This window comes from Seriola lalandi, unplaced genomic scaffold (assembly GCF_002814215.2).
Source record: "Seriola lalandi dorsalis isolate HSWRI2012SDOR001 ecotype SW California unplaced genomic scaffold, Sedor1 jcf7180002054570, whole genome shotgun sequence".
NCBI classification, from domain to species: Eukaryota; Metazoa; Chordata; class Actinopteri; order Carangiformes; family Carangidae; genus Seriola; species Seriola lalandi.
In genome coordinates, this window is record NW_019525123.1 from 1,717,808 (window position 1) to 1,739,277 (window position 21,470).

At 42.4% G+C, this 21,470-nt stretch overlaps 1 protein-coding gene across 1 annotated transcript in view; it reads right to left on the reverse strand.

The window, feature by feature from the left end:
* jph1a (junctophilin 1a) overlaps positions 1-21,470 on the reverse strand; it is a 31,348-nt gene that overhangs the window by 8,682 nt on the left and 1,196 nt on the right. Inside the window, exons 3-4 of the mRNA XM_023416807.2 lie at positions 18,938-19,706; positions 2,726-2,844 (exon numbers count right to left, since the gene is read on the reverse strand). Coding sequence (XP_023272575.1) covers positions 2,726-2,844; positions 18,938-19,706 — 888 coding nt within the window. The remainder of the gene's footprint in view (positions 1-2,725; positions 2,845-18,937; positions 19,707-21,470) is intronic.

A 21,470-nucleotide genomic window follows, 5' to 3' on the forward strand; every position in this document is an offset into this window, starting at 1 on the left:
AACCCGCCACCCTCCAACCCCACCCCCCCCAACCGGCTGAAGGAAGCGACAGGTGCTCTCCGACAGCCCCGGAGAGGGCCGAGTGTGGGGCCGAGCTCCTCTCAGTGCGTAAGGATTTCAGCTATGTCTCCATTAGACTCCAGTGAGCACACATCGGCGCCAAATATAGCCCAATTAACGTCACGTCCACAGGCCACGCCCAGCTAACCCTTGCTGCTCCCCCTCCAGGGTGCTGTGTGTGAACCAATCATAAAGGTCAGGGTCCTGTTCCCTGTGACCCTCTCTTTCCTTTTGAAGTGTACACTCCCAATCTGGGTGATAATCTGCTATGAGTCTGAAACGCCAATTACAAACAACAAGGGGTTTAGACCCCTGGTTGTTACCCTAGAGGACTTATTAGATGCTGAGGGAAGGGGGTAAGTGAGAATATTTCCACTGTAGAGGTAGACATTGAGGAAGCAAGGCAGATTAGTTAGGGAAAGTCACACATAATCCCATGGCACTGTGGTACCTGGGTAGAGCAACTTTGTCTAACTGTCATGTTTGGACAGACAACGTGATCAACAAAGAAAAAATGTGATTCTACACTGACTGCGTACATTTTGTCTCCACCAGTGGTTATTTTGCCAGGAAGCTGCGAATAGAGGAAACTGTTTACACTCAAACATGATAACCATGATAACCTGCCACAGGACAAATTGTGAACCAGCAATAAACACAGAAGTAGGCCATTCTGGATTCTCTCGTTCTTACTGTATATTCTGGGAGAATCTAATTTACATTATACAAAACTTAACAAAGGTTTGACAAAAAAGACTTTCATAGACTAAAAATAAAAATTAAAGTATGGAAAATGGATTTGGCCTATTACAGGTGCCTGTCTCGCTTACCTAGGCTTACCAGACATATTCTTACGTAACCCAACGGCTAAACGGTGCAGATCAGATGTCGCCCTGCGCTGCACATTATTATGACATCGTCCACTCTCTCATTCATGATCTGACTTATAAGGCAAGAACACTCTCCGAACAGACTTGGAAACCAGAGATCACCCTGCCGGCCAAGCATGACCACTGTTTTCCACAACACAAACAAGCCGCAGGATGTCTCTGGCCCGGGCTGGCCATTTCTGTGGCTTAGTGGAGGGACATGCTTGAATGGGTCCCATTGTCAATCTATTTGTCACTCACTATTTTGTGGTGGCCTTTGGCAATGGCCCAAGGTCGGCTAGCTCATAGGCCTAAATATATTACACGCAGTGGAAGAGGCGAGGCTGGTATACATCTTACACTGCAAATAAAAATAAACAAAAAAAGGCATGACCTTGCAATTCCTCAAACATTTGTGAACAATATCAATTGAGCATATCCGTCATAATAACAACTGTAACACAGTTTGAAATTAATGTAAACCTACACCCAACACTGTGTAGATATCTAAGAACATACTGCCAGAATCAACCTAGAATGCGCAATCAAAGTCAATGCACAATCAAAAATTTTAATAGTTCCTGGTCTGATATTGCCCTCTGTGTCCTCGTGCTCCACCTCTGAACCCACTTGACATACTGCTCTTTAACCAAAAAGGATTTCACCATTTATGCAGTATTGTATGTCCATCATTGCCTTGTAAGACTCAGCTTACCTAGTACATGAACTAAAACGAGTTGAGTAAACAGCCTACGCTGTGAGCTGCTGTATAGTATGGCAGTGTGCCGGTTAAACCTTCAGGCAGAAGAAAGATGAGATCTGCTTGGTATTAGGAGCAGGAGACCTTAGTAGGTTTCCTTCACCACAACTCATGCACCGGTAAGCAATGTCTACACTCCACTTGCACACAAGTTTGATATGATCTGAAAAAATAAAATAAAACATAAAAAATAAACTTTTTGCTTTCACACTTTTTTTTTTTTGGGCAGATTTTAAGGCAGCAAATTTTAGAAAGTATTTCAGAGCTGTTACAACAGCTCTTTCAGAGCAGAGACAAGGCTTCTATCCAGAATACAGTAGTGTGCTTCAAGCAGGCTCTGCTTTGTCTCAGCACAAACACAGTCCTCCATTGTGGTGTTAGAAATCATCCTCAATACCTCTAGTCTTCGATTACAGTCCTGGAACACCAAACCCCTACCCCTTTGTACACCCAGAACAAGCTCATTACTGACTCACACACAGCCTGTGTAAACAAGTTTAAAACTGTGCAAACATCATTATTCATATAAAGTACCCAACCTCTTAGCAGTTTCCCCATTTCCTAACTACACGGTTTGAATGGATGCTTGAGGGTGCTGTTGCTAACAAAAGACAACAAACATTTGGGAATATCTTGGCTGGATGAATGTAGCAGCAACCGCTCGTGTATTAAAGGCCCCTTCAAGGCCCCTGCAACAGTCTTAGCAATGACTGTAATGTCTATCATGTCTGAAAACCTTGTCTAAATCCATGCTCGCATGCATAGCCAGTCAAACATTCATGCAAATTTAGCCACTTGAAATAGTCAAAGTATTGTATTTCACCAAGTGCAGTGAACACATCTGACCTTCTCAACCCTCCGGTGCACCTGCAGTCTAAAGTTATTGAGACAGTGGGAAAGTATCAAGAGTGACTAACATTTCAGCCACTTGGTGAGCACTTACTCTCTGCGTGGGGTCCACACTTTGCCACTACAGGAACATGCTTTACAAAATAGAGACACGAGTTGTGTATAGAGGCTTGTCCTCAAAGGTTACCTGGTTGGTAGAAGTTGGGGGAGAGCTCCCTAGCAACCGCCCTGGCAATTTCAGAGTCGTGCACAGCAGAGACAGCGGCCTGGTCTGCAGCCTCACTTTTTGTCCTGGCATGGGCCGTTCTGGTGAAACATAAAACAGACAATATTAAAGTTGCATAGACATAAAAATATGAAAAGGATGGAAACCAATTTGGCTAAGGGAAGTGTGGTAGATAACTGCATAGAAACGAACATACATACATGTGATATTTTTCTATAACAATTCAGTATAAAACTTATTCATCTGTGACTATGTGTGCGACCATGTCACCCACAACACGCTCCCTCATCAGCAGGGTTGACACAACAGCTTCCCTCTGCTTTCCTTTTCTTTTTCTTGCTCATCCTCCTCCATGCCTCCCTCTCCCTCCTCATCTTTGAGCTGTATCACTCGGCCTGTCCCTCTTGGGGATAACGTAACACCTCCCCTTGTGCTTCTATCTCAAATCCAAATCCTGATTTTCCAAATGGAGCGCAGCCACATCCAAGCAAGACCTTAATCCAGAGTCTGGAGCACCGCACTGCCGCTGGACCACAAGGGAGCAGTGCCCCAAAGACACATACACACACTTTAACGCAAACATATCATATCATATCATATCATATCATATCATATCATGTCATATCATATCATGAAAATCAAATAAAAAAATCTTCTTTTACATGGCTGATATTTTAAAAATCAAAACTAATCCTGCGCTACGAAAATCCATTTAGAGAGAGCAAAAGAAGAAAAAAAAAAAACATAACCATGGCTCAAAACACCAGCGTAAGAAAAGCTTGCATCCACATCTGCTGAACTCAAAAACGAAAAGGCAGAAGAGTAATGTGTTTTGGGATCAATGTGAGCTTAGCATTAGCACTGAGAGGTATTACGGGTGCGTACCATGGTGAGACAGACAGAGGCTCGGGGGGTGACCTGCTTAACAAATCCCTTGAAAACTCTACCAAGAGATACCGTATATGCAACACATGCTTGTACACACGCTAAACACACAAATACTGACACCTGTGAGGAAAAGGCACTGGGGAGGGACGATGTTTTTACCTAATTATGCACCAATATGACATGTATCAGTTAAAGCCAGCGGATTAGTCACTTATGTAGGAACAGATAGTGAGTGGAGCCCTGACAGGAAATGCTCAAACAATACATGACAGTGCAACATGGAATGCAAGGAACCAGATGTGTTGTCCAAGTATCACTGTAAGTATTGACAGCTGTGCCTCGTGCCCTGCTTAACCCCACTCATCCATCTTCCTCTCCCTCCTTCTTTCACCCTCTCTTCTCTCTTTCAATCAATGCTCCTGTTTTTTTTTTCGATCCTTCTTCATCCGTCTATTGACGCTGCGTCCACCCCCCCCTTCACCCCCCCCACCAATCTGTATCCCCGCTCCTCCCCTCCCTCCCTCTGTCTTTCTGTCAGACTGACCCCAACGGACAGATGTCTCTATTTCAGACTACTTCTCTGTCCTTGGACTCTGGGCTGTCCTGTTTTTGATGCGCCGGGACAGTGAGATATTAAAATGCATGAGGAGCCATATGCTGGCGGGAGAGATGGACCGTTTCCTCTCTAGAAATAAGTCCCTGCGTCCCCCACGGACAGAGGACACACTCAGGCTGTGTTTAGGGACAGCACAGCCGCTGAATACCACTGACCAGCTGTGGATTTAAAAATTTAAAAACAGTAACAAACACAACACACAAAGCTTTGATTCTTGCCACAAACTACACTCATAAACATGTAGGAATTTCACTGGTGTGGCTAAAAGCAGGAGCGGTTTCATGGTCTTACTTAAGAGCACTTCACTGGTAAAAAACGGACATTAAAGCATTCCAGTTACATCACACGGCTGACACGTATAGACAACCACTTACCAAACGTGCTACATCAAGGACATACATGTGTCTATTTCTGAAATGTGTGAAATGTGCAGCCGAGTGAAAGGAGGCATGAATGCGTCATACATGTATACAGCATGTCCATGACATATTCTAAGGATCTTAACAGTTCCCTTTAGGTAGAGTGGGCATTAAGTCACGGGCAGACTCAGGAAGCGATGTAGACTCTTCCCAGACAGGATGTCTGGTGGTGGGAGGTGACAAGATGAGAATGATGGGGGTAGAGGTGTGACAGAGCAGTGGGACAAGAGGAGAGTGAAATGGAAGGCGAGAAAACATGGGCATGTGGAGCGGAGAGATGAAAGGGTTCGTCGATTTTCTTCCTGGCATCAGTAAATTTTACCTTTTAGTTCAGCTTAACAACAATATGCAAGCTCATGATTGACCTTTGGAAAAGTTTAAAGTTTTATAAGCTGTCAGAGAGTCTGCAGCCTCCCTACTTGAGACCGATCTGCTTCTGAATATAAAGCAACACCTGTTCATGTCTAGTTTTGGGCTCTGCAGGCGCTCCGGTCTGGTTGAGTGCTGGGGATGGGTCCAAGCAAATCAAGGTATTTGAATCCATAAACGCACCTGCTGGCACAAATGCAAATATCACACACACACGCATACATACACACACACACACACACACACACACACACACATACACACACACACACGAGAGAGTGCAGAAGGGAGCAAAGACTTTGTAGCAAATGCTTTTGGACTGAAGCGCCGTTTAAGAGATGAGATTGATGAAGGGCCGGCGAGATCCACGGCTGTTTCATTACTGTGACAAATGAATTGTGTGGAAAGTGTTGAGTCCGTTTGGCAGCCAATGTGGCGGTTGCTCTTTCTCTCTGTGGAATGTGCGTCCATGCGTGTGTGTGTGTGTGTGTGTTTTTTGAGATAGAGGATGATGGTGAGAAAAACAAAAAGGGAAAAAAGGTATGGCGATGGAAAGGAGAGAAAGGCAGAATTGGAGAGAGAGAGAGAGAGACAGAGTGTGAGACAGATCGCCCCTCTGAGGACTCCTGGATATTTAGAACCGCTGAGGCACGCATCTCAGCCTCTCTAATTTTACTGTAGGGTTAAATTTCAAACCCCAGCTCCCATGAGGCACGTTGCATCCTCCTTTAAGGTTTGTCATACCTCGGCCTCCCGCAGGATACAGTGCGTGTGTATCTGTATTATGCGCTTGTTTTGTGTGATTGTGTGTCGTGTGTGTGTGTGTGTGTGTGTGTAATTCCCCCGAGTCAAGCCTCAGTCCATTACTCCCCAGGCTATGGCCTATTTGAGGAATCTCCACTCACATATGCTGACACAGATCTGCACCCCTACCCCTCTATGCTTCTTCCAATACGCCCCCCCCTCCCCTTTCTCTTTTCCTCATCTTCCTTCCTCCATCACACCGACCCATTCCCCCCTCCCCCTTGTTCCAAGCTTGGTAACTGGAATGCTGACTGGTTCAGTATATAATAAGGTAGAAGATGAGTCTTGACCTTGTGTCTGGTAAACATCAGCACTCAACAGTCTTGCTTAAAACTCCATCACTCTCTTTCATCGCCCACGACCGAGAGAAAACTACTACTATACAGCAAGAGTTGTATTTCAAGACACTCTATTTGGGCGGTGATGCTCCAGCTCTGAGTGCACAGATCTGCTTTGTGAAAGGATATTATACATCAACAGAAATTACTGCCCTGTATCTTGCCCCGACAGTCCCCAGGTCCAAAAGCAGCAGCACAGAATATCAGCCAGTCTGCACAAATTAGCACTTAGGACTTAGCTTGCCCTGCGCATATCACTTATATTCGTGCAGGCCTGCTATTGAATTCCCTGCTGGTGCTAATTCAGGATTACTCAAGCATGACTAACACCATTAGTTGTTAGCTAAAACCGACTCTGAAATTATTCAGGAATTATTCCTGGGCTGAGGTCTGGGCTCGCATTACCAGGGGCTGCAGTAGTGGGGGCACAATGGATATAGCAAATGAGGCTTTAAATGGGAGACAGAGTGGCTGTTATTATGAGATAAGCTAACTTTATCCTGAAGGGAGAGCTATGGTACTGTATAATGGGAATATCAGGGCATGGTCATGTTAAACAGATGTAGTGTACTTGAAGAGTTTTACATCTCAGAACATCGGGGTGGTTTGGCAGGCTGGGGCTTTGAGCACCCCCCCCCCCCTTCTCCTTTCTATCCTGTTACTGTTTTCAGTAAAAGTAAATATGCTAAAAGTAGAAAAGCAGCGGCTCATGTCAATTAGGCTTAATGAATTTTCTCTAGTCTTATGACTGGCTGAGTAAAATAATATGCCCTCTGACTAAGACATCTGAATGTTTTATCTTCATGTGTCACCCGAACATGCGAGATTCATTCAGTGTATAAACAACTTAACTTGGCATGGCAGGCAAATACAAATAGACACAGCACTGCAGCAGCATAAAATGATAGGTGCACCATGGCTCCAAAAATCTGTCAAGTGCGACTTAACATTTTCATTGGTTGAACGGCTGCGCCTGACATTTAGCAGCTCTCTGTGCGTGTGTGTGTGTGTGTGTTTGCGTGTGTGTATGTTTGTGTGTAGTATTATTATTTTTCCCACCTGCATTCTGTGAAGACCCGCCCTTACTCCACCTCTGACCCTCATATTCCTCTTCCCTGAATGCAGGTAGGAAAAAAAACAAAAACATGTGTATGTGGGAAACTGTGTCCTGCTCTTCCAGTGACATCACAACAACGATTGTATTTGCGTCAAGATAAATGCTGTGGCGTCCTTTACACCTGTCCCCGGCACTGAAAGGCACAGCCCAGACCCAACATCACTGGCAGAGGTAAGCGCTTCAGCACCTGTCTTCCCTCTCCCCGGGAAGATGCCTAATTCTGACCCAACATATTGTAAGCCAGAGCCAGAGCCAGAGCCAGAGCCAGAGGCTACAACATACAAAAAGGCCAAAATATAGAATGACTTCTCGCAAAGGATGGCTTGCCCAATTTTAATGGCTCAGATATGACAAAATGGCCAACATTATGCTTTGCATTTATTGCAAAGAGTGTGTCCAAAGCCTGGCTGGGAACAGTCCTTTTGCTGTCAGAGCATCAATGCTCCGAACTGAAACATTAATAAAGCACAATGTCTCCAAAAAATATGATAATAAATTTAGCACTGCTGATAATGTAAAAGTTTGGGTGCACCTAAATTAAAACGTCAGGCACACCAGTGCGACCAATGTAAAATGTTAGTCTTGAGACCTGTACAGGCACTTGAATAAACGGAGCAGGGTACAACAATATGAAAAAACACTTGCAAGGTTGAAAGCACAAGACAGGAAAAAAAAACATGATTGTGTTTGGTCATAAACAGACCTGTTAGATTTCAGAAGAGAAATGATTAAATATTCTTATTTTCTTTCTTGCTGGGTGTTTGACAAGATGGATATCACTCACACCTTTCTATGCTAAATATGAAGCTAGTGCCAACAGACGGTTATCTTAGCTTAGCATAAAATCTCTGTGGTCCAAAGGTTACAAAATCTGACAAGCTGGGGTGTCTGTATCTGTTTCCCCCTGTGTCCAGTCTTTGGCTAAGCTAGGCTAATCACATGTTGGCTCCTGCTTCATATTTAGTGTACAAGCGTGAGAGTGGTGTTGATCTCCTAGTCGGATACAAATTTGTAAAAAAAAATCAAATAGAATTTCACGTCTTTGAGTAAAGTTTGATCTGCGCATTCATGAGTTACGGAATCAGCAGCCATTTTATTATTTGCCCTGAAAATAATGCATTTGGCTGTAGAGACAGATTGAAAAACCTCCTCCCAAACATAGACTTCATTTCTCGGAAGAAGAATGACTAGAATCAGTTTTGATTAAACGGGGGAAAAAAAAAAAATCCCTAAACTCTACTGACATTTTTGCCTGTGGATTACAAACAGACCTAATCTCCCACTGGTGTTCTCTACTCAGTAGCTCTGCACTGAACCCTCCACTGAGACCTCACCTGGCCTTCATCCACGTACACACGGTTACAGGTATGGCCTTGTGTGTATGTCCCTGCATCGGGTTTTTAGTGCATGAATGCGCATACTGTGCTTCTTACAAACTATTGTGAATATGCATAAACTGAATTACTGTATCATAATCAACAATCAACATGTCTATGTTTTGTGGTGCATGTTTCAAGCTGTTTCAAGCTGTGCTATGTTGAAGGACTGATACGCTCTCCTTGAGTGCTGATGTGCGTCCCTGTGGGCACATTGAGAGAGAGTGACACCCAATCCCTCGCTGAGATGATCCCTCTGGTTTTGGTGAAGGGCAATGGCAGGGATTCAGACCTCAGCTCTGCGCTCTTTGTGTCAACACTGCCGGTGAAACATGGACACAGCTGATACAGCTAATGACAGAGAGGGGGCGGGGGGTGGTGGTAGCTGAACCATGCACTGCAGAAAAACGGGGATATACCTGTGACGTTTTGAAGGTTGAATTTGATTTTACTGTTGCCTCAATTTCTGATGAAGAAACAGCAACTATTAAAGCAGAGACAACTGTCAATCAAACCAACATAGCCTCATATTTACCTTTTCTTGAAGCCTTAATATTATTTAAAAACAAAAATAGTATTTAATTCTCCCCAAAAAAAAAAATATATATATAGAAGACATAGATTAACCCCGAAGATGTTTTCTTGCTCATGCCGAAATTTTTTTTTTTATTAGATACAGTATAATAGGGATTTAACAACTGGTGTGTGTATTGTATAAAAAATTGCAATGGCAATTATCATAATTGTTGGCAATTACGATCACTGAATAAAGCTGCTTTCATTTTAGTCACACTGAGCCTCAAACTCAGTTTTCATGCAGCAGTAATCTCTGACCTGATATCGTCTTACATAAAATGATTTCAGAAAGTTACATGCAGTAAAGTATAGAGATTTTAAATTCAGGAAAAGGAGAACACTGGACATTGTGTTATTTGCACTCCATGGGAAATCGGTATTTGCAGATGTCCTGAGTTGAGCATCCCTATAAAATTTCCCACATTTTCCCAGAGCCCAGAGGTATTCCATTTAAAGTGATCTCATACAGAAAAGAATATTTGGCATTTTCTGCTTGACCTAAATGTTAGTCAGATATGTAAATTCTTGTTAACTGATTTTCTTTGTTGATGAATTAAATAAAACTGACTAAAATGAAATTAGAGAAAACCGACTCATGATGAACCACAGGGCTGGATCTCCAGTTTTTGTGTCACTGTTTGAAGTAGCATCTGTCTGTTTTCACACTCACAAGCTGCCGTTACCGAGGGAACCAAAGAGTTGACAAATTCAGCAACTTAACCTGGGGTTGTACTGCATCACAAACACGGACACACACAGAATTCTACAGATGCAAATCGAGACATGTTGTCACACTACTATGCAAACAGTATACAACGTATAAACATGCGCGCACGCACACACACACACACACACACACACACACACACACACACGTCAAATCAGCATGAGAAGGGCCATTACTGAGACGTGCCATAATGAGGCCTTCTGGGAATCAGGGAATCAGTGTTAATGAAGGACATCTATTTACTGTGACGCCATAGTTTTGCCTCTATAATAACAGCCCATAAATGCATTGTAAGTCTCCAAATGAAACCAGACATGTTACACAAGCCTTCAAAGATGAATAAACACAATGTTAAACTAACAGCGCCTCTTCACTCTGCTACTTTATAAAGAAAATCAACAAATGGCTGACACGATGATGACGGCTGTGAGGCAGTAACCATGGCAACCACCAGAGACACTTGAGCAAGCTGTCCAACCAGGCATCTGGCCTGTATTAATGAATTTGCAAATGAACAAACCCACACTACAGCCTACTATATGAGTACGAGCTTGCACACACACACACACACACACACACACACACACACACACACACACACAATAAAACTCTTTTCGAATTAGATGAATGTTAAAGCACTTTAACAAAATGATAGGGTAAAGGTTTACAACTTGGCAGAAAACAAGGCAGCGAAGATACAGAAAAACACACATATACATAAACATATACACACACGCACACACACACACACACACACACACACACACACACACACACACACACACACACACACTCTCTCTCTTTCTCGTGCATCATATACACACAACCATCAATTTCCTCTTCAGTGCAAAGCCAAAAGAAGCATTAGTATTAGGTTACATCTGCCCACTGCTGAGAAATTGTGATGCAATCTTCGCACACTCAGAAAAACGTGCAAAAAAACAACACTGATAAACAGTTAACTATGATGAAAAATGTTCATACAATAGTGCATCATTATCAATAACTTTAACTTCTTATGATGTGTGGGCCAAGTTCTGCATCATTGTAATGATATAATCCTAGAAAAGGTGACAGTGATAGATGAAATATCCTCACCGCAAAGCCATGTTTTCATGTATTCCCTTCTACTAAATCCAAGGAAATGCATCGTGAACAGAGGCACGCATACAGTACCATCTCTGCATGTGATTACAAGAGTAGTTGCATGCTTCGTGAAGGGATTCGGTGTGGAAAAGCAATACTCTGAATCAACAAGAGAAGTGATAATTCCATAATCCAATCCGTGAACATCTGGAGTGAAAGCGGTCTAGCTAGCCAATCAGAGTGGCTGAACAGATTTAGCGGGGCACATTAGTATCCAGAGGTTAAAGACAAACTGCCGTGGTAGCAGGTACAAAAAAAACAAAAAAAAAAAACAGTCCTTTGTGCCTAGGATAAGCGGATGACTAATATTACAGCAAACTCTTTTTGTGAACCAATTGATTCATGAATACAGAAACAGAAACAGATCGTTTGTCAATGAAGTAAATGAATGAAAAAAAATCATAATATATGCAAATGTCTACATAATTTTAACCACCAAAATACCAATAACAGTTAAATGGGTGATTTTAGGGTTAAAAGCATGCTCTGCCTCCTCAGTGCATATTTATAGACACTGCCACAGTCAGTCTACATGCTGTGGACAATATTTTCAGGACTTAGCAGGTTTATTTCCTACCAGTGATGACACCTCTGGCGCAGGTTAAGCATTATATTATGGGCTGTAAAACAGTGCAGAGAGCACAGCATGAACCATAAAATACTTATAACACTGAATCAACAGTTATTGAGGACGCCTTCCTGATATTGAGCTATAGCACCTTTAGCAGAACCCTCAACTTATTTACCATATCATTGGTATAGACTTACAAATCCTGGATTTGCCTCACCAGCATACATCAGAGCCACTGATCCTAACATGTTGCACATGTTGGAGTATTGACATATATGTCAGTATAAAATGATGCAAAACAGGTGCAGGTGCAAAGAATTATACACCACTGCACATCGGCATTTGGGATTTTTGTGTAATGTCTTGTCACGTCGCAGGGAAATTCTCAGGAGGATAGCAAACACACATGAGCACACACAGAGAAGGAAATCCTGAGAGAGCGCACTTGCTTACTGAACAGTAACGATGTTTGCTTGCACTTATTATTTCGGTACACCTCAAATCAGTGTGTATAAAGCAATATTTTACCCACTACACTGAGCATGACTCTCATTAACCACACACAATTAACACAGAGACATGAAGATACACAAGAAACAAGCAGGGCATCACATTTGCTGTTAAATAATGAAAGTGATGTGGGAAATTCTTCAAAAGCAAAGTCAAGGAAAGATTGTAAAGGAAATGGAGGAGTGGGTAAAACCAGCTGTAGAAGGAGTACTTTTAAATTTTTAATGACTGCAGGTGAACCGCTACATGAGCTAACCTCTTTATAACAGCCTTGGACTCCACATGACTCCCTCCTCTGCCCGCCTGCCTGGCTGACTCATCCTAGTCTTTCTTGAGAAGCTGCAGAAATATGTGCCATTCTCAGAGAGATTACAAACCACAGCACCACGGTGTAATGGCATGTCGGTGAAACCCAATCCTATCGCCGCTGCTGTCGACACAGCCCAGCACTTCACTCACATTTACACACAGCCGTTTCCCCACGGGCCTCTGCTCCCTCCAGAACAAAGCTTTCATATAGTGTACCTGTAAGTCAGCAAATTTATTCCACATCTACACATACAGCAAAAATTCTTCATCCTCCTCTTTTTTAAATTTTCCTGTATGGTGCCAGAATAAAGTGCAAACTACTGTTTCTGGAACTACAGGCTGAGGATGGATTTCTGCCAAAAACTGCCTTCCTCCTCTCACCTTCCTACTGTTTCACACCAGGGAGGAACAATATAAAGAAGGAAATGGAAAGAAATATGGCTCTTAAGATTCACTTTGAAAATACATCTATTTTTTTTAATGCAGTGTCTTCCTACATCATTCCTGTTCACTGAGATACGGTATCATGACATGTATCAACAGCAACAGATGCATCTGACTTCCTACTTTAGTCATTTATTCTCAATGCTCTTGTGTCTTGTCTGTACAGGAATATTTTTGCAAAGGCAAATCAACTTTTACTTGACTGTTATGACCTACTTATTTTGTACATATTATTCATGCTTTCCACTGAGTTGTATATGCTGTGATAATTTGTTACACCTACTTTAATGCACTTATGTTATGTGACTGCAGTTGTCTGTGTTTTGAGCTGCAGGTTATTACAGATAGGACTTTGCAGTGATCCAATAAAACAGAAATTATCAGCAATTAGCACATCATATCTTGATGATGAACTACAAAGTTCAAATGTACAAATGTATATTGAGTAATTTTGACTGTAATACTGTAATACCTAACCTGTAATAAAAGAAATGCCTAAAAGGAGTTTATAGCCATGTTAGCTCAGTGTGGGAATGTCAGTAGTGTCAGACTGACCATCCCTAGACCTGCTAGCATGGCTAAAAACAAGCAAAGTTATATGTAGTTTTATGCACATGAAGAATCTGGTTTAACTTAATGCATACAATATAGTGGGACACCGTGACTTTGAACATTATTTGATTGACAGAGATACTGGTTTCAAACATAACCCATCACTAATTTCTGAGTTGAATCTTTACAGGTCAGTAAAGACTTGCTATATCACCACTAAAACTCTTTCTATGGTTTCATCCATTGACGTCTTTCAGGCTGCTAACTATGACTTTATGTAATGATAATGTTGTAAAGCACACAAAGATTACATTACACACTGTAATTTGATTACACGGTGGGTCATTTAAAAACTGCTCAACTAATTCATGATGCATGTGCTGTTTCAACAGCCCCATTAATTATAGCGCTATCATAGGTACTAGCTGGCAATGAGTCAGTAATGTTATTGATATAGATAATATGAAGCACATGGACGGTTATTTTATGTGCGTGTGCATGAGCATTTGATTCTGTCAGCAATAAATGATGAGTTACCTCACACCATCACATTGCCATAAATATGAGCCATGTCGGTGGATAAATATACTATATGATGTGGCTTGCTTTACTCTGACTCGTGATCCAGACAGCTGCCAGTCCTTCCCACAGTTACAGTTACTGTAAGCTCCGTGCCTCATTGCTACTGTACATTTTGTCACTTCATAAAGTGCCAAATTTGACATACTTAAGAAAGGTGAGTGGCGCCACTTCATAAAACTCCCATAACCGCACCAAGATCAGACACACGCATTAACCCAATTGCACCGCTGGTCCTATTTCAAGCAGAAGTCATCGCCATCGACAGACAGCCAAGATGGAACCTTACATGATCTACTGTTGGGATTATTTTGTTCACATGTTGAAACACAGGATGATCTATAACTCTCTCCAAAAAGGGCAGGTGGTGAGTGACTGAGGTCATCCCATAGCAGGTGATAAACAAACACCCCTGGACTTAAACACACCACACACACTTTCTCTGTTCTCCTGCCAGATGATATCCACCTTATCTCTTCACTCACATCCAATCCAAACACACAGACAGGTTCTCCTATTGTCTTTAAATCTTTTCCTCCCAATTATATGGACACACACATGGGCGCACATGCACACACACACACACACACACACACACACACACACACACACACACCCACACACACACACACACACACACACACATTTAGGAGAGATGATAGTGTGAGTGAGATGGCGGGCTGCTATATCAGTGGTGGGATGGGTATATATTCCTGGCTGGTGCTGATAAGCCAACTGATGCCTTGCCTTATTTAGTCAGTACTCACTGCTGACACACTAGCAGTAGACTACGCATGCACACTAAGTGTTTGTCTAAGAGTGTGTATGTGTTAGTGTATGTGCATGACGTACATATAGATAAATGAAGGAGAGAGAGAGAGAGAGAGAGCTAGTACATGGATACTTGGATACAGATGTGCAATAAATTCAATAAAGTCAATAAATTTGAGAAAAAGAATTGGAAAATAGCTCGATGTGTTGTGAAACTGGCACTGTCATTCAAAATATTCCGTATTAAGTAAATGTAAAGGAGAAACGTTGCGTGTTCAGCATCAAACTTCATTCCTTTACTCACCAAGAGCTGTCTCCAGCGGTGGAAAGAAACCCTCTTTTGTTTTGCTTCCATTTCTATCACTTCTTTTCTTGTACTGAAGTAAGAATGCTAAGAAGCTAGTCCCGGTCTGGTTGGACAATCTTGTCACTTTCTGATACCGAGCCACTGTAGCGTCCAGTCTTCACTGAAGAAGTAGCGCTGCTCAGAGGGCGAATTATAACTTTATTACTGTAAACAACAGCTATGTAGCAATAGCAAAACTTACAAATAGCTCCCTATAACCTCAGCAGCAATGATGTCAAGTAAACCAGACATTACATTTTAACTATAAGATAGGAATGTATTTGGAACGAGCAAATATGATAATGCATGTTTTTATCTACAGTAGTTTCAAAGTAAAAAAAATACAATTATTGTATATATATCCAATTCGTTGGCCTCCTGCCTGTAAAGCAGCATCTATGGTGGAGGTAAACACTTGAAACATCACCTTTTTGCAGGTTGCTAGGAAGAAAAAAAAACCTATTACAAATATTTTTACTGGTCCAGATGACCAGCATATTATATGTTGGTTAACTTTCACTATAGAGTCTGCAGAGCAAACAGTGTTATCAATTAGAAAACACACATGGCCTCCATTCCACGGATTGGCTTACAGTAAGTTTGTAGGAAGGTCTGCTTTATCAATTTAACCTAAGAGAAGGAAGGGCAGATATAACAATATAGAAAACCAACACATGATACATTAGAAAAGAGCTGAAAATTTAAACAAATGTTGCAAATGTTACTGTATTTCTGTCCTTTGTAGCTTTTGTTTTTCAACACTTCTGCTTTTATGAGATAGCAAAGGGAGTGACAGGGAAGCTTAGGTATAACAAAAGGTCATCACTGTAGATTATACAGTGTACACATCCCTGAGCTACCAGGATACCTAAACTGCTGATCCCTGACTAGGAGGCTTTATGGGGGGAAGCATCATTATGTAGCAAACTTTTCAATGGCACTATCAGTCACTTATCTCAGCTCACAGGCCGTCGACACAACCACACCACACACACATACACCCACATACACACATGAGGAGAGCATACTGAAAGCAATGTGTGTGAGGTCCGTTTTACATAGATAAGAGTGACAAAATAACTGAATGAGGGACACAGGACTCCACTCTACTCTGCCGCTTCACACTAGATCTCTATTGATTGGCTGACCACGAGCATGAGGTCATCAAATTCACCCCAGAGGCTGATGGGATAGCTCCTCTGTACAGTAACTGACAGTGGAGGGGTGGGTTTGCCCTTTTTATTCTGCTCCTCTTTCAAATCTGTCCACTCCTACTCCAGACTCCTCAGAAACCTCTCGCTCAACAAATTTGCTGCATCTCCCGACTTACAACATTTGCTCTCATACTTCAATCCATTTTTGCTTTCCCTGTCTTTTCTACTAGCTCACTCTCCCTGCCCTCATTCCCTGTGGATCTACTGGGAACGCTCCACATTCAAAGACAGAGAGTCATGTGACCAGAACCGGGTCGATAGGAGTGCATCTTTTGCCGTGCACTGTATAATGAGACTTACATAACATGCTTACAGCCGCCACAGCCGGCTGTTTATAACACAAATACACACACAAAGAAATCTTGATTTCAGTCAGGAGAGTGGAAGAGCTTGTTTTGAGATTTCCAGAAGCACATGATGGAGGCACGTACCAGCCAGTAATTTGATCACTTACTACAGTACATGGGACCTTGTTTGCTGCCATAAACACTTCATATCAGCTTGAATGCTTTTACTGTGGTTCCTTTAGCGCTATGCATTAGGTCATGTGTTTACTTATGCTGTAAATTGTTGCCCTAATGCAAAGCTGAAGAGATCAGACGGCTTTTTCTCTCAACACGTTATCCATTTTTCTCTTTTCTCTTATCTCAACCTCATAGGCATAGACACAGATTCATAATATTATGGGTCTTATCTGTGGAATAGAGTATGCAGGAATTTTAATATTGAGCATGTAAAATCCATCTTATGTAATGTGTATCTTATATCCTAATCTGCAGAATTAAGTGTTTTCTCTTCCTGCTTATCAGAGAGGAATTATTATATTATAAAAGAATGGCTGGATATTAATAAAACCTTCTATTCATAGTGTCTGCAATTACTGTATTGCTGTAAATGCCTGGGCTCTGCCCTGACTGAAAATACACTCATTAAATGTCTTCAGTGTTTTGTATATTGAGAATTCATTTAGTTTTATCAGTTAAAAAAACTTCTGAGAAATTGCCAAGCCTACAAATTAATGAAATGACACCTATTATAAATCACCAGAGCACAAAATGATGATTTGTTATTGTTTAGCCTGTCTGAAGTGCAGCCAAAAAAACATCAGATCCCCTGACATTTCCTCTAGTGTCACCAAGAGGTTGACATTTTTGGTTTTGAGTGAAATGTCTTACAAAACTATGGAATGGATTGCAATGACATTTGCTATTGTCGCAGGTTGAATTGTGATAACTTTCATCAAGTGCCATCCTTAGGTCAAAATGCCGGTTGTGCCTCAATGACCAAATACCTGCAAAACTAATGACATTCCCACCAGCCTGTGTTAGCATCATGCTAACACGCAAAACCAGGACGGTGAACACGGTAAAAGTTAGTCAGTAACTACCGGACGTCAGTTGTTAGCATTATTACTGTGAACGGGTCAGCATGCTAATGTTAGCATTTACCTCAAAGCACTGCTGGGCCTAAGTATGTCCTCACAGAATGACTAGCATTGCTGTAGACACTTAGTTTTGTTTCGTATAAAGGACAGAAAGCAAAAATCTGGAAATATACAAGCTGCACCCAGCAAGACAAAAGACTAATTGAACTGATTAGCTGAAGTATGGTTCATCATGTTGTGATTGACTGACTAATAATTTGACAGCTCTCTTTCTTTGTGTTCAGTATGTGTGAGAGAGAAATACAATTAACACATCTGTACTTTTGAGTTCTATAAATTCTTGTTGATGTGTTTTCATACATGCAAATTCATGTGCACCAGAAAAAAAAATCAAAGCACACATGACTGCATAGAGACCTTTTCACAGCTTGCACACATCCTCACACAGTCTTCAGTCTAATAATTCCCTGATGCAATGAAACCAGAGGATGTCAAAGCGATGCTGCATACCCTGAACTGTGTCCCAGTAGGAGGGAGGCTTTAAATGAAAAGGTCACATCTCATCCACCTGTTAAAGAGCAGATGCCACATCAGAGCAATACTTGGCAGGAGGAGCAGGTATCGTTATTGGGCACACGAGACGCACTTGGCACGAGTGCATGTATGGCTATACTGCTCACGCACATGAACTCACAGGCACACAAATCTCTCTCTTACACACTCACAGGCCAGCGCGCGCACGCACACACACACACACACACACACACACACACACACACACACACACACACACACACAAGATGCCTGACCTCTCTCCCTCGGAATGAAAGATATGGGCAGAGAATAGAAACAGAACCTTTTCCAGGGATGATCACACTGGCTACACAAAAGCCTTGACTGTTGGTGATGTATAAAGGTCGGAGCTGCTCCGATGCGACTCCGCTTACACAAGACCGAGCCTTCAATCAGACTAGGCGATATTTGTCAAACAGGCCACCGCTCTTCAATGGTGAAAATAAACGCCTAAGGATGTTCAGGTAGTCTTTTTGTTATGTTTACACAGTATACACCCACATGCACATACAGGAGCATGAATGAACACACATAAACACAGTACCTGGAAGCTGCTATTTCCACTTTACTCCTGGCAATGGCTGCAGCCCTTTGTGCCATCTCCAGAGCGCGATCCGCCTTCTCTTTGGTTTTGGGGTTCTTAAGAGGAATCAACTGCTTCCTTATTCCACGCACCAGCACGTTATTTTTGTACTTCCCTTCTTCTTTGGTGCCATCTGGGAAAACTGTGCACCCGTAACCATGGCGCTTGTTGTTAAGCCATTCTCCCTCGTACTTCATCCCATTGGATCTCTCTGAAACACCAAATCCATTGCGTTTGTCATTCTTCCATTCACCCATGTAGGTCTCGGTCGTGGTGGCATCCACATGGTCCTCCAGAAGTAGGTCCTCATCTGGCAGCTCGCCGTCACCAATGGATATAGTAGAGTTGGCATCACTGGAACTGATGCGGCTCATGGTGGCATCACTTCTTGCAGAGCTGCGTTTGCTGGAGATTGAGGTCCGAGAGTCAGACTTGCGCAGCTGCCTGAGGCTGCCGAAGAGCGAGCCCCGGCGGAATAGGCCCTTCTTCTTGCCAGTGACAACCTCGCTGTCTGAGTGGAAGTTAAGGACGAAGCCCCCGCGGCTGCCTGTCGGCGTGTCTGCGGGGGAGGAGAGGTCCTGGAGCACGGTGCCGTTGCTCTGCTCGGAGCGCAGCGAGGCCAGAGATGTACGGAGAGGAGAGCGGATAACAGTGGCCATGCCATAGGGAACGCTCTGACGCACGCCATAGCCATGCCGCATCCCGCCCATCCACTGGCCTTGATAGGTACCTGAGGAAACATGTGACGAGGGCCAATGAGTCATAGTAGTTAGAACTGTATACTTCCTATCCTTTAAGGCAGTGGCTACCAACACCTCTACCATATGGTCCCTTTGAACCAAATTAAAAGTTACAATATTTTCTATTCAATGATTTTAAGAAGGAAAGGTGTTTCCAAAGTCTTGCTTGTGTGTGTGTTTGCTTGTGTGTACAGTCTGTTTGTTTCAACTGGGCTCCATTCCAAAAAAGTAGTTTTTTATCTTTAGCAAATGAAACAGACTTTAAGCCTAGAAAATGTCTGCTGTCTGGGATTTCTACAAACTATTTGAGAAAGACAAAAAATTAAAATTAAAACACAAATTAAAATGGTCCTTTACATGATTGAGTCCTTAAGGGTAGTGTGATTATCTGAAGATAAGCATGTCTGAAAAGCTTAACCTGTTTTACAAAGCTTGCCAGGGTAACATTTTCCTTCTTAGTTACAGTGAGTTTGTACTTATTTTGGTACTTTTGGTCACAAGAGGGTTCCTCTATTTCCTGTTGTGCATGTTTGCAGCTAGATATTCTCTGTATCAGCGATTACATATGGGAACACAGAGGAGCCTTGCTGTAGGGGCAGAGAGAATGTCAACTAATGAAATGTTTTCCCTCCCTCCCCTCAGATCAGGGACCGTGAGCATAACTAACTCAATCACAGAGATTTGATTAAGGTGCTGGTACTGAGGATCACTTGGGATGAATGTGAATCACTCAGCTAGGAGCCTATTTTCAGGCGGCCACTAACTCCCCCACTGACAGTAGGCGCATTCACCACCATCCGTTTGTCTCTGACGACAGGGAATTGCTATGAGTCACATAATGAGAGAAATACTTCATTAATCCCATTTGGTGCTGCTGAGCCCAATGAGCATGAGCTGGCCTACTGTAGCTTCTTCAGACCATCATATTACTATACTGTTCCTGATAAGGAGAAAAGCTTGTTAATCAAACAATCATATCTCATTGACCAATACAATGAAATATGCCATAATGGTCAGATTCTAACAAAAAACGATATACTAGCCTGGGCAGGAATTTAGATGGATAAACAGTGTGAGATTAACAGGCTGGCTCCGGCTGGAGTTCAATTCGGTCACCCTGCAGATCAAGTTATCAGGATGTTGCGGGGTCAGACAGCCAGATGTTCTGTAGATCCTCTAGGATCAGCTGATTTCCAAAGCCCAGCCCTCTGAAACCATCATATGTGAGATATTTATTCTGCACCATAAGGCCTCCGTGAGTGGAGATGATGTTCACAGATAGCCCAATGACGGCCTGCGATACACAACAGGCCTACGGAATCACATGCAAGCTCTTGTGCTTGTAGGCCGCTTGGGATCTTGTCTCGTTGATCATACACAGGTCTCTAGACAAAATATGACCTATGAACAAACCTAAGATTAGTGAGATTAATGCTCTGAGAGGGGCTTTTTACTGACTTCTCACTTTCAACTAGTCCAAGAATGTGTCTTGTGCGTGACTTAACATGGCTGTGTGTGATGATGTGGAGTCCAAATTGTGATTATGTTCACCACTGAAAAAATTTCTGAAAATTAAAGGTTGCGTTAAATAGACATTGAAAATTGCATCACATGGTCATCAAATTAGTGGTTTGACACTTGCAGAATGGCTGAATTGCTACCAAAAGTAACACTCCCGGAAAAAGTAGGAAACAAGTTACTTGTAATTGGAAACATTTGCATTACCCACAAAGCTACAATGATGTGTGAGAGGT